At 37.2% G+C, this 13,782-nt stretch overlaps 1 protein-coding gene across 2 annotated transcripts in view; it reads left to right on the top strand.

The window, feature by feature from the left end:
* Positions 1–3,626, top strand: part of Sp4 (Sp4 transcription factor) — a 74,231-nt gene extending 70,605 nt beyond the window's left edge. Inside the window, exon 6 of one of the 2 annotated variants that reach the window (XM_036206010.1) lies at positions 285–3,626. In XM_036206010.1, coding sequence (XP_036061903.1) covers positions 285–532 — 248 coding nt within the window. In that variant the 3' untranslated portion in view covers positions 533–3,626. The remainder of the gene's footprint in view (positions 1–284) is intronic. The other variant, XM_036206011.1, reaches the window with a different exon arrangement.
* The last annotated feature ends 10,156 nt before the right edge of the window (positions 3,627–13,782 follow it).

Here is a 13,782-nt window from a genome sequence, read left to right as displayed (position 1 = left end):
TAATAGGTTTTTTGTTTGTTTGTTTGTTTGTTTGTGTTGTTTTAAACAGAAAGGGCTAGGAGATAACTCAGTGAAAGAGGGCTTACCTACCGTGAACAAGGCCCTGGGTTTGCTCCCTACCATCATAGAAAAAAGAAGAAAATGTTGTGTACCTAAATGAGGCATAGTATATCTGTATATCATATCTTATAAAAGCGGAATATGCATGGAAGAGAAATTACTAAAAATTAAAAAATTCATTTAATTAAAATATATGCAATTTCATTTCCTTCTTATGTTTACAGGAGAAAAGAGATTTGAATGTCCAGAATGTTCTAAAAGGTTTATGCGGAGTGATCACCTCTCCAAGCATGTCAAAACTCACCAGAATAAGAAAGGCGGTGGGACAGCGCTTGCCATTGTTACCTCGGGAGAACTGGACTCATCCGTTACAGAGGTGCTTGGCTCCCCACGGATTGTCACAGTTGCAGCCATTTCTCAAGATTCGAATCCAGCAACTCCCAATGTTTCAACGAACATGGAAGAATTCTGAAACGCTCTCTGTAACAAAGACCTCTAGTGCTGCACTTACGTTTACACACCTTTGAAAATCTGGAAATGGGCTGGTCAAGTGGAAATCAGAGTAGGAAATCACATTTGCATCCTTGGCATCTTTAAGAATTCCAGGGATTTTTTGGTTCAACACATAAAGTGTTGAATTTTTAAAAACAGAAAAAGAAAACCAATATACTGGAAACAGAAAAGTATTTCTTCCATGCTATAAGTTGCTGTAGTTTTTTGGAAATACATCACATAACCTTTAAACAGAATCCTCCCTCCTTTAACATCATGTGTTGTTAATATGTCTAAAGAGATAGACCATGCAAATTTGCAGGCTGGACCTTAATTGGATTTAATCTGTTTGGAAGTACTTTGTTAAAAATTTAGCCAGTAATAACTTACATGCACTTCTTTTACTCTTTAGCACAGAAAACAGATCGTTATCTGACAATAGGGATAATACTGTGTTTCTTTAGCTTGGTTTTTGGAAAAAATCCATTCAAAATAGTTTTGGCCGTCTTTTCTAAATATCAAAAGTTCTTCAAATTTGAATTAGGTTACATTCCAAAATACTAATCTGAGATGTGTCTCAGGTCTTTATTACCACTACATTATAGTAGTGTGTACGCAGACAATCAGTGAAGCCCAATTATTTTCTCCATTTTGGAGACACAGAGGACCTTAAAGTGAACTCTTAGGTTAAATTTTAGATTGAAACCTTAGGGAAATGCTGGGAAAAAATTCGTTAGAACAGAATTCATGATAGCTTCAGAAGAGCAAGAGGAAGCAGTTTGGAAGTTGAGGTTGACTGTGTGTCTAACCCTGTGTTCAATAGCAAAATTTCATTTTAAATATTCATATTGGAAATGCTTGCATAGATTACAGATCTATGTAATTTCATATCCTGTAAATATGAGTTATGCTGACAATGTGCAGAATTCTTTATGCTTTGACTTGGTAGCCAAAGAAAGAATTATCATACTTTTTCCAGGCCAGCAGAAAATTATTTTTAACTATATTATAATTTTTGTTTTCCTTTACTAAAAATTGGCAAATCCAATTTTATTTCTAGTATTGTATTAGGTTTATTAAAACCTGTATCACAGTGATATCTTTATGTTGTATCAATAACAGAATTTTCCCTAAAGGTTTAGACAGCTTAACAAATGTATAATAGAAATGATATTATGAAGCAAAAAATATTTTTGGAAAACCAGAATACTTTTCAGTCAAATAGTGACTGAAAATATATTTCATTGTTTGTGCAAGGGTCTTAGAGAGCAGTGTCTTATTAGGAAAGATGGCCAAACTTTTCATAGGAAAAACAATTGGGTTATTCTAATTGATTAAACATTAGTAAGACACTCAGTGTTTTTAGAACATATTTACACAGAGTCATAACTATTGAAACTGACCATTTGGAAACTAAAGTTTTTATCTACTTCATTTGTTACCATCATTGGTTTGAATATAGGTATATGTTTTCTTGTGCATTTTTTATTATTTCAGGAAAAGTACTACTCATGAGAATTCTCTTCCCAAATCGTGATGTTTCTTGTATTTTTGATGAAGGAGAAATACTGTAATGATCACTGTTTACACAATGTACACTTTAGGCCAGCCCTTTGTAGCGTTATATAAAACTGAAGGCCTTTTGTGCTTTCGGTTTGTATAAAAAAGCTTTGAGATTAAAGGAAAAAAATTTTTACACTGTGGTTATAAATTTCAAGTTTCTTAAAGCTTTTGTAGACTTGTAACAAAGTCTTTAAATTTTAGTTGAATTTTGTAAATTGTTTTGTATATTTTATTTAATGTACTCTTAACAACTGATGTATCTGGCTTTAAAACATCAGAATCAGTTTGTTGTTTTGTTTGGTACAGAGGAGCATTTGGTAGTGTTAATTTTAATTTTATTATATAGGAGCTGAAACATCAAATATATATTTTATCTATCATGCTACACAATCATTGCTATAATTTTTTTTATGCAAAGAGACTTTCTTAATGATTTAATCATGTTTTCTCTGAGCTATACTTTTTGTTGTTAGCACCAAGTATGAGCACTCTGCATCATGATTCCACGAGCCAGTTTTATGCAACCCGTGTATGCTCATCAGAAGTGCAAGTTATCTTCACCAACAATGAGGCCTATTATAAATGTATCAGGCTGAATCTGGATTACCTTATAGTATATAAAATAATCAGTCAGCAGGCACATTTCACCACTGAAATTAGAAATATTTTGACAGTCTGTTCTGCGTACCATTCTGAGTCCACCTTTCTGTCATACAGCAGTCGTAAATTTCAGTGTCCTTTATTTGACTCAGTGGGATATAGCTGTGGTAGGGCACAGATGTGCAGTAGAGTCCTGTTAATGGCATTTCACTGCTCATTCTCTTTGCCACCGTTATGAAGCTTTTCTTTGTAAAATTATCAGTGCAAAGCTCTGTATTTATCATGGTAGAACTCCAGTGTTAGAGTAGTTTTCTCTTACAGTATACACTCTTTGGTTAGGTTTGTGTATGTGTTGCTGATTACATTAGAACTTGATGTTAAGTCATTATTTATCACACTCATGAGAGCAGTAATAAAAGTGTGTAATCTAGGAGAAAAAGTTAATTTGTCAAACTTAGATAAGCATGATGTTTAGGTCCTATTTTTCAATTTTATAACTGTTTTATTGCAACAATATTTGTATTTAAGTCTCCATTTTAATGCCTTGTGGTGTTTTTTTATGCATGTCACTAAGTTGTCAGCCCACATAAATTGATGTGCAGCATAGGGTATTAAATCTACATAATGATTTTAAAAACAGAAATAGTTGATGGTAAAATGTAAATGTTTTGCAAAAAATTCCTTATAAAAAGTTTCGTAGTAACATTTCACTTGTAAATTTTTTGTAAAAAAAGAAAATGGAAAAAAAGATGAATACAGAAAAAAAAAAAACCTGTTTTCCCATATACTAGAATTTAGACAATTATTCTGCCAGCAAAGCCTCTGGGGCTGTAATTGACATTTTTACAGTGCTGATTTGTATAAAATTTGTTTTTTTTGTGGATTTGGAAATAAAATCATGTACAAGTTGTTGCCTGCAGTAACAATTGCAAGTAACCTATTAAAGTCCCCTTGGGTTGAACATGCTTCATTTAATTATGTATACCATAGAGCAGCAATAAAGTGTTTAAACTACCAACCTTCTCATCACAGTGAACACTGAAAATTTAAATGCCTCTCACTAGAAAATGTATTGGCAACCCTTCTTAATCCTGGTGTTAAGATCTGATCAACACTCGTCTGAAAATACCACCAAAGAACACCAGTTTAAATTGCATGTTAATTTGTGACCATTGCTGTAGACATTTATGAAAATTAAATTTTGATTTAGAGACACTTTATTTAAATAATTTTAAGCAATAAATGTTAGGAAACAGTAGGATGGTCTGAAAAATGAAAAACAAAATTAAAATAATATTTAAGCTCAGCAACATTAGAAGCAGTGTAGGTCACCTAAATGTGGGAAAGTCTGTAAGGAAGAACAGAACTGCTTTTCCTTCTGGGAGAGACTTGCACGTCTCACAAAAAACCTTGCCACCATGAGAATACACCACAGTATGACTTCAGTGGACACATTTCCACGTCTGCAGATATGGCAAGGCTGCTAATGAGAACTGCAGGATGTTAGGCACACAGGGAAGTGAGCTGCCCACAAGGCTCCAACTGGTGTTTAAACAAGGAACAGGTAGAGTGGTACACTGTGTGTGTACATAGCTTGTACAGGCATACCCTAAAGACATGGCTGTGCTACAGCTTACATGCATACATAGGGTAGCTTCTTAACAATGATTAAACCAAAGGGCAGCTAAATTGATGCTCCTCTACCAAGTAACAACTTTGTCAAAAGATTTCATGTCAAAAGTAAAGGTACCCATTTTGACATGACTGCTTAGCTATTCCTGTATCTTGTTCCCCTGGTTTCTTCTATTTAAGCCCAAAGCTTACGTCAGTTCCTAAAGATAAGCTTGGAGTTCCTTGGCCTATTTGCCTGTTCCTCTTACTGGTGAGCACTGATTAAAATTTTTTTTAATCCCTCCTCAAACTAGTATATGTTTCAGTTTCCTGAAAGAGTTACATGTACTCATCAGGACACTGCATGAAGGGATAATGAAACTTTCACTTCGAATACCGTCATAGTTGGCTTCTGAACTAGGGATTTCAACCGCATGAACAAGACTGAAGCCCAAAGTGGAATCAGTTGCAGTCAGACTGCTGACCGGAAACCGTTTGGTATAGAGCCAAAGCAGTGTTAGAGCTACCACTGTAATAGCTGTGGTCAACAGTGTGATTGTTAAAGATGACGGTGAAGTCAGAAAACTTAATGTTTGATATAGCTTATTTAAAAGTTTAGGTGCGGAGTTAGAGGGGTACTGAGACTTCAGATGCCAGTAAGAAATGTGGAATTCCTTGATTGTTGTGTATGTTGTAATGTGCATAATAATGTGTTCCGTCAATTTATAATTGTGTTGCAGGGTTTTAAAGGGATTTTCTAAGATTTTTTCTGGTTGGCTTAGCCTTGGGCTCTGCTTTTTTAGTAGCAGGTGGCAATGAAATTGTTTATTTTTGGATAGCTGAGCAAGACCTCAAATGGACACAGTGGAAGGAATCACAGAATGGGGAGTGGAGGGAAAGGAAAGCATGAAGGGCTGTTCATAGGCAGTTATCTCTCCATGGTGATAGCACTAGGAAAAGAAGCCAGTGCTGAGGCTGGGCTCCTGTGTTAGCTGTTATACTCCCTGCATATTGCCCATATTTGCACAATTGTGATTGACACTGTTGGTACACCAAGCACCTGGTAAGCAGCCACAGTCACAGCCAGCAACCTAGAAGAGGTTACTTTATTCATGATACTGTGCCAAAATAGCATAAACTGGATGGCTTGTGAATCGTAGAAACAAGCCCAAGGTTCAGTGTCTGTTGTGAGCCAACTCTCCAGTTCATGTGTTCCCTTGACAGCCCTCACACAGTAGAAGGGATGAGGTAGCTCTCTGAGGGCCTTCTTTCTCTGAGAGGCACTAATATCATTTCAGGAGGACACTGTTTTTAAGATCTTATCACCTCATAGAGGCCCCACCTTCTCTACTGTGTTGGGAATTGGATTTCAACATGGGAATCGAGATAAACCATCAGACCCAGCAGGAGGCATTGAACACTTCCCAACAAGATTAATGGCAAAGTACTTGGAAAAGGAGCATCACGTTGCAAAGCTAACTCAAAACTGTGTGAAAAGGAAGGAAACTTCAGTGGGAATTCCCCATTTCAACCATGTTTTTCTCAAGCTGAGCTAGTTTGAGTATTGTTCCTCAAAATTGTATGATAGCAGCCTCTGGAGTGGCATGTCACACTGGGAACAAGACGGAAATTACTGAAGCATATCAAGATTGTGCCTCCTGGGAGGAGCCAATGCAAGGCAAGTAAGGATGCCCAGGTTTCGAAACAGCTGAGAAAGCTCATTTGGAGACAGACCACTGACACCACCAAGGGACAGGAGACAGTAAGAGATGAGCCCGCACAGCTGCCTTAAGCAACAACTCATCTTTACATCCTACCTTTCTAGGTGGTTGGCTTCGTTTAAATTGTGTTATTTATTATCTTGCTATCAATGCAGTCTAATAAATACTTTATTTATAGTAGTATTTTTGTGATGTGGGAGCTATAATAAAGTTATATTTTCTGCTGATAAAATTGTTTCTAGTTTATATAATTTTATGCTGGAATTAAATGTATGAATAATTCATGACAATGTAAAGGGCATCATGATTTCTAAGTATTTGATCACGTAACAAGTTTGAAAACCACTACTGAGGAAAATACCATAAAAGCAAACAGGCTAACAAAAAAAAAAAAATCAAATTCAATAAAAGTGTAGCTGGTTATACCTTTAATTAGCATAGCCATTTTATATCTTTACAGCTTTCTTAACACTAGCTTATGCTTTGTGTATGTGTTTGGTGGAGTGTTATATCTCTAACGATGCTTTGTAAGAATGAAGCTTGTGAGTTACTGTATTCCTTTCTGATTTCATGGACAGAAAAAAATATTGTTGAAAAATCGAGTCTCAATTTGGTGATCCTGTATTAATTTATTTAAAGAAACTGAGGTGTTTTTGTTGGTGGTTGTTCTCATTGTTTATTTGGCTTTGGTTTTCATAATGTGGATGGTAGTTTGTATTAAAAGTCTATGTAAATTGGTCCACAAATTCTGGAAGTACTTTCCTCTTACATCCCATTTGTGAACAAGACATATATAAGAAAAAGTGAAGAAAAAAAAATGAGCAAACTTAGCAGATTTCTTGGAGTTAATCACTTTACAGACCCAGGCATTTTTCTGTATTTTTTAGAAAAAGAATTATCTTACTGATTAAAGTGAATTTTAAATATTAGTTTAATTAAACTTATTTGAACCTGTGATCTTGGCAATTCTTGAAAGCATTAATATGAGTTAAGACTGCCCCCTCAAATAAATCCAAATAAAATACTTCTTTTCTGCTTATACATTTTATTCTAATGGAGTTTTGGTTAGATTTATGAATTAAATGTTTATGTCTTTTAGGAAAATAGAAAATGTTTTTAACTCCAGCATTCAGAATAATCCCAAAGTATGATTTTAAGGAAACTCCAAACAGCTCTTTTGTGTTAATTTTCCTTTTTTAAGCTGGAGTGTTGCCATAGCCTGAAGTCCACACAGCTTATTCCAATGTTTGTGTTGCATTCTTGAATTTATCCTACCTAAGAGGTGAAATGATGATTGCTTTGTTCTAGAAAGGCAGAACAATTAATTTTCTCCGTATTTAGATAACAAGCCAAGTTACCCTATTCCAAGTACAGTCTATTCCCTTTAAAAGATTTTAAAGACAGTTCTTTTTTTTCCATATCTGTGTTCTGAATATTTGGGGCATCCCCAAATTAATGTTAGAGCTCAATCTTCAAGATTTTGTGTTAAGAGTGGGAATTTTACAAGTGATTGTCCCAGGGCTACCCTTGTGAAAGGCTCTAGAGAGCTAGCTCAACCTTTTTGCCATGTGAATGCACACAGATAAGATATCATCTGTGAACCATCATCTGACAATCTGAGAGAGCCTTCATCTTGTGCTTCCCAGCCCCAAGAACTGGGAAGGTTTCTGATGTTGATAAGCTACCTAATTTATGGTATTTTTATCATAGCAACTCAAAACAAAGACCAGGGTGACAGTCAAGATACTTAATGAGGCACAAAGCACAAAGTCCATTTAGCAAAGGAGATGTACATGGTGACGGGAAGGTTCCCAGAGCAACCGCTCTTCCTCCTCTTGTCCTTGCTGGATCCTGGGTTGAAGGGGAGTTGGAAACTAGAAGTGTCAATCACCTCCTGGTGTGTGGAGTGTTCTCAATATTTAATAACTATTATGGTTCCAGATGGCTTTATGCTCTATCAACACCCTTGCTTTCAATATTTGAACGGAAAAGCCCAGTCCACCAAACATTCATTCAACTGCTAAGGTAATTTTGTGATGAAGCCAATGCTTTTGTATAGTATTTTGCTTAAACATGAAAATCAAGAAAATACAGACAGAAATCATCTTCCTTCAAAATCATTATGGCTGACTCAAAACTTCCCATAAAATTGGTGTAGGATACAAATTGATCCAATCATACCTTGAACAATTTTAAAAGGTATATCAGAGAAATGGTTAATGAATGCAGCATTAACAGATAAACAAGACCGATTTCTTCCAAAATTTTCCTTGTTATTTATTGAATGTAGTGCATGATCAATTATTTTATACACCACCAAGAAACCTCGTCATTAATACTGCAACATGCTATTTTTGTATTGCCTAAAAGTTCATTTACACTTCTGAAAGAGGTTTGCTAGATATTTAGACATTCTTTATGCCTTGCTCTCATATATTAAGAAAACACATGAGAATGCTCCTTTGTTGTTTTCTTTGCCTTGTTTTTGAGATGGAGTCTCCATGTAGCCCAGGCTAGTTTTGAACTTGATATATAGCCAAGGAAGATCTTGAATGCCTTTCCCCTCAACATCTGTCCCAAATGTTGGGACTACAGACAATGCACCACACCAGAGTTGAATGGTAGTTTTCTTTTCCCTCCCCCTGCCCCCTCCCCTCTCACCCCTTTTTAAGATTTTAATGTAGCCCAGACTGATCTTGAATTTGAATTTGATATGTATCTAAGGCTGACCTAGAAATCCTAACCCTCCTATCTACGTCTCGTCAAGTGTTGAGATTACAGGTGTGTGCCTCTATGCCTACTCTTGAGTGGCAGTTTTTAAATTGCCGTATTCGTTCTTTCATACTCCAGGATTCAGTAGATGGAGATTGATCACCCTCTGCTGAGTGTAGACTGCACTTAATGACTTGCTTCTGATACACAGAACACAGTGTATAGAGCAGACACTTGGAGACTCAATCATAAGAAATCACTGTGGCCTCCCTCTTAGTTGTTCTCTTGGTTTTGTCCTTCCAGGGGGCCTGTTGTCATCACATAAACAACTCTATCACAAGCCCTGGGGGTGACGAAGTGGCACCTCTGGACAGCAGCCTCCTAAGAAAGCCCAGAAGCATTGTCCAACCCAGCCCACTGTTAGGATGACTGTAGCCTCAGCCTGTAGAGACCCTGGCCTGGGACACCCAATAAAATGCCTCATAAATTCTTGATCAATACAGTATGAGCCATTGGGTATTGTTCAAAGCAGCTATGTTTGGGGAGGGGAGTAATTTGTTACACCACAACAGATAGCTAATATCCCACAAGTCCTCAATTTTCGTGTCATCATCTGGGCCACTCAGAGCATTGACACTTACACATTTGTTCACAGGATGCTCCACCGGGGTCTCCCATGAATTTCCTCTCGGTGACCATATCCAAGCAAGCTCTACTGAAGACCTATAGATGGTAAGATAAGAATGAGGAGAGACTTGCCTCCTACGTGACCACAAATGTAAGATACCAATTTGAAAGATACTAAAATGGGGGCGGGGGGCAATGTGCTCTGCAGGACCCATGAATAACATTTTAATTCCTTTCTACTCCCACCAATCTGTTTTTGTTTTTGTTTTTTTTTTTTCAGTTGAGACTGTCATCTTGTCCTTCTCAGGACAAGCCTAATGTTTACAGAGGTGACTATGTTGACATTCTCTGTGTCCCATAGTGAAAGGATGCCTTAACTTTCACATTTCATTTCACAACCATAGCAACTCTGAGTAGACCTGGAGGTGGGGGTGCTCTTTGTATGGGCAAGAAATTGCATTGGGTGGTTGCTGAGGGATTCTATGCAGGTGGAATTTCAGGCATTAATAAGAGTATTTGTCCTTAGAAAGCTGAAAATATTCTAGTACCATATAATATTCTATATCCTGGAAAAATTTATCACTAGCATATTAGAATTATATATATTTAAGAAAAAAAAAGCAAACAGCATTTACTGGCTCATGAAGAAAGCTTGCCATGTGCATAACCAGAGTGAATTTTAAAGGGGCAGGGGGCACACAGACAAAGGAAATAGAAAATTTGCCAGACCAAACCACATGAGTGCCCTCCTTCAATTCTGCTTCCCTAAACAAATCACACAGAATAGATTTTTTGTTAACTGTTCAGCTCTATCAATTGTAAAGATGAATGTTATCCATCTATTGTCTCCATGCCTTCGCCATGGCAAATCCTTCTTTACCCCCCTCTCTTCCCAGCACCTGACTTGCAATCTTTTTTTTTTTTTTAAATCTGGTCTCCAGTTGAGGTGTAACTGACAGAAATAGAAAGATGAGGTTTAATATTACAGAAGAGAGAACTTGGGAATAATTATACCCACACTCCTTATAATTTTACTCCTTTATAGTCTTTGAATGATTTATTCTCATTCCTTCCCTGGAGATAAAAATTAAAACTTCCTGAAGAAAAGCTGCTTTCCTGCTCTGACCACTGTCATTTCATTAATCTATTTTTATAAATTATTTTAGCCCTGCCCCCTCTGGAGGCTCTGAGTCCTAATGAGAGCTTTGCTGGTCTCAGAAATCCTTTCCTTTTAAGTGTCTCTGAGGTGTCCCTTCTAATGTAGCAAATATTTGTTTGTTGAGAAAGTGCCTCACTGTGTAGCTCTGGTTTGCCTCAAATGTGCTATCTGGACCAGACCGGCTTCAAACTCACAGAGATGCCTGCCTCTGACTCCTGAGTGCTGGGATTAAAGTTGCATGCCACCATGCATAGCCAATTTAGCAAATATTTGAACAGTAATGTTGCTAGAGAATCTGTGCTAGATGCTGAAGGTGGTAAGAAAATTAGCAGAAGACATACATAGTCATGGTGTCTGAGTTAGAGAGCAGGCAGAGAGTGAGACTAGAAGGCCTGACAGAATGCTTTTCAAAACTCATGTATGGAGGGGGAAAAAAGAGAGAAAAAAAACTGGCAGAGAGGAAGGTTGGAAATTTACTGGGTGCCCACTGATACTTCAGAGTATCTGAAGTGCACACCCTGGTAGAGATTTAAGATGACAATGAGATATGTGATAAATGCATAAAAATATATTGAACATGCAGACAAGGCCCATATTACACCGATGAACCCAAATGCTGCCCTGCCTACTGCAAAAGTATCCATCCTTTGTACAGCTTTAAGCTGCTAAACTCTCTCTGCTCCGGCCCACTTCCTCCCCTAGAAGTGTATCACTTTTCTTCTTCTTTTAACCATTTTATTACTCTATATTTTTAATTACCTTGGAAAGCAGCAAGTGTCCTTACAGTATGTGGTGGTTTGAATGAGAAAGGCTCATGTGTTTGAATACCTTGTCTCCGGTTGGTGGAACTGTTTGAGAAGGGTTATGAGGTGTGGCCTTGGGGGAGGTGTGTCACTGGGGGTGTCTGCTCTCTGCTCCTGTGCTGTGGATTGGATGTGAGTTCTCTGTGGCTGCTCTAGCACCATGCCTTCCTGCCTCCTCAAGGGCTCTCTGCCATGATGATGATAGACTCCTATCTCTCTGGAACTGTAAGCCCCAAATAAACCTTCCCTTCTGCAAGCTGCTTTGGTCATGGTGTTTTGTCGAAGCAATAGAACAGTAACTGATATGGATTTTGATACATAGCTTTAGTTACTCTCCCCACTATCCCCTGCTCTCTCCCATCTCCCCGTTCCCCATCTCCCTTACGCCCTCCACCTCCAGAAACCACCTTTCCACTTTCTAATCTTAAATATCTGTTACACTTCCCACACCTGTCTCCCTTCTTAAGGCCTCTCTTTTTTCTCTCATGGGTCTCTCCCTAGTTTTCTGGCCTCTATACACACTCATGCCCACATAAATACAATATATAAAAACTACAATTTAGATTCCTCATAAGAGAGACAACATGCTGCATTTATATTTCTGATCCTAGTTTATCTGGCTTAATATGTTTTCCAGGTCCTTCTCTTTTCCTGCAGATTTCATCTGTCCTTACTACTGAACAACATTCCATTATATATATATATATATATATATATATATATATATATATATATATACACATATATATATATTTATATTTATATATATAATTTTTATCATGTGTTTATCAGTTGATAGGCATGAGGCTGGTTTCATTTCCATGCTAATATGAATAGGGAAGCAGCGAAGATGGGCAAGCAACTGTCCCTCTCGTCAGATATGGAGACCTTCAGATGCCCAGAAGTGGTACAGTTAGGTTACACGTAGTAATATTCTTAGTCTTTTGCAAAATTTCCACAGTGATTTCAGTACTGGCTGCACCAGTTTACACTCCAGAAGTAAATAAGGGTCCTTCTCTTCACACACCCTTTCCAGCATCTGACATGGGGTGACAGACTCTCAAGCAGTTTCAGTTTGCATTTCCCTATAGCTAAAGATGTTGAACAGATTTAAAACAGTGTATTGGCCATTTCGCTTTATTCTTTTGAGAACTATGGTTCTCTAGCTGATCTTTTAAAAATTGATTGCTTGTTTTGTTGTTCTTCGTTTTTTGTTGTTGTTGTTGTTGTTTTGAGTTCTTTGTATATTTTGGACACTAATCCTCTGACAGATGTACAGTTAGCATCAATTTTTCTCCCATTCTGAAGGCTGCCCTTTCCTTTGCTGAGTATAATTTTCAATTCTTAAGGTCTCTTTGTTGATTTGGGATCTTGTTTCCCAAACAACCTGAGTCGTATTCAGCAAGCACTATCATCTTTACATGTGTGCCCTACCTTTTCATCTAGCATTTTGAGAGTTTAGAATCTTACATTGAAATCCTTGACCAATTTGAAGTTGCTATTTGTGATAAGAAATAAGGGTCTACTTTTGTTCTTCTCTATGTAAACATCTAGTTTTCCCATCACATTTGTTGAAGATGCCATCCTTTCTCTAGTAAGTATTACTGATATCTTTGTCAAAAATCAAGTGGCTATAATTACATACCCTTGTACATGGGTCCTCTATTCTGTTCAACTGATCTATGTATTTTTGTGGCAATACTGTGTTTTTGTTACTACGGTTCTGTAGCCAGCTTGGAATTGGGTATGGTGATACTTCTAGCCTTATTTTTTCCCCATCACATCTGTTAGATTATCTAAGGTCTTATGGGCTTCAAATGAATTTTAAGAATTTTTTTATTGTTCTGTGAAGAATGGAGTTGCAGTTTTGATGGGGGCTGCATTAGTCTATAAATTGTTTCTGCAAGAGAGAAATTTCTCCAGTATTGATTTGTTCAGTCTGTGAACATGAGAGGCCTTCCAGAAACTGGTGCCTTTTTCAGTTTCTCTAGAGTGTTTTAAGGTTTTCACTGTAGAGGTATTTTATTTCTTTGGTTAGGTTTTTTTCCCAGGGACTCTGTTTTTGATCATTTGTTTCTGGGGGGATTGTGAATGGAATTATTTTTCTGATTTCTTCTTCAGCATATTTGTTATTGGTATATAGGAAGCCACCGGCTTTTGTGTGTTCATTTTTACCCTGCCACTTTTATGTTGTGTCTCCAGGGTCTTTTATGGATATGTTCCTAATATCTTCAAAGAAGTGAACTTGAAAGTTCTTTTTTCTATCTGTATCCCTATTATTTGCTTATTTTGTCTTATTGTTGTAGCTAAGACTTCTAGATCTATGTTGAATAAGAAGGGGGAACTGGAGAGAAAGGGGGGGTAGAAATGAGACGTTTGTGGTGAGAGCAGACAGGTCCATTTGTTGACTTGCTGGATTTGCCTTAAACCTCAA

Source organism: Onychomys torridus, chromosome 14, assembly GCF_903995425.1.
Source record: "Onychomys torridus chromosome 14, mOncTor1.1, whole genome shotgun sequence".
NCBI lineage: Eukaryota > Metazoa > Chordata > Mammalia > Rodentia > Cricetidae > Onychomys > Onychomys torridus.
The sequence above is the reverse complement of the archived record's forward strand: the minus strand, read 5'-3'. Positions and strand labels throughout refer to the sequence as shown.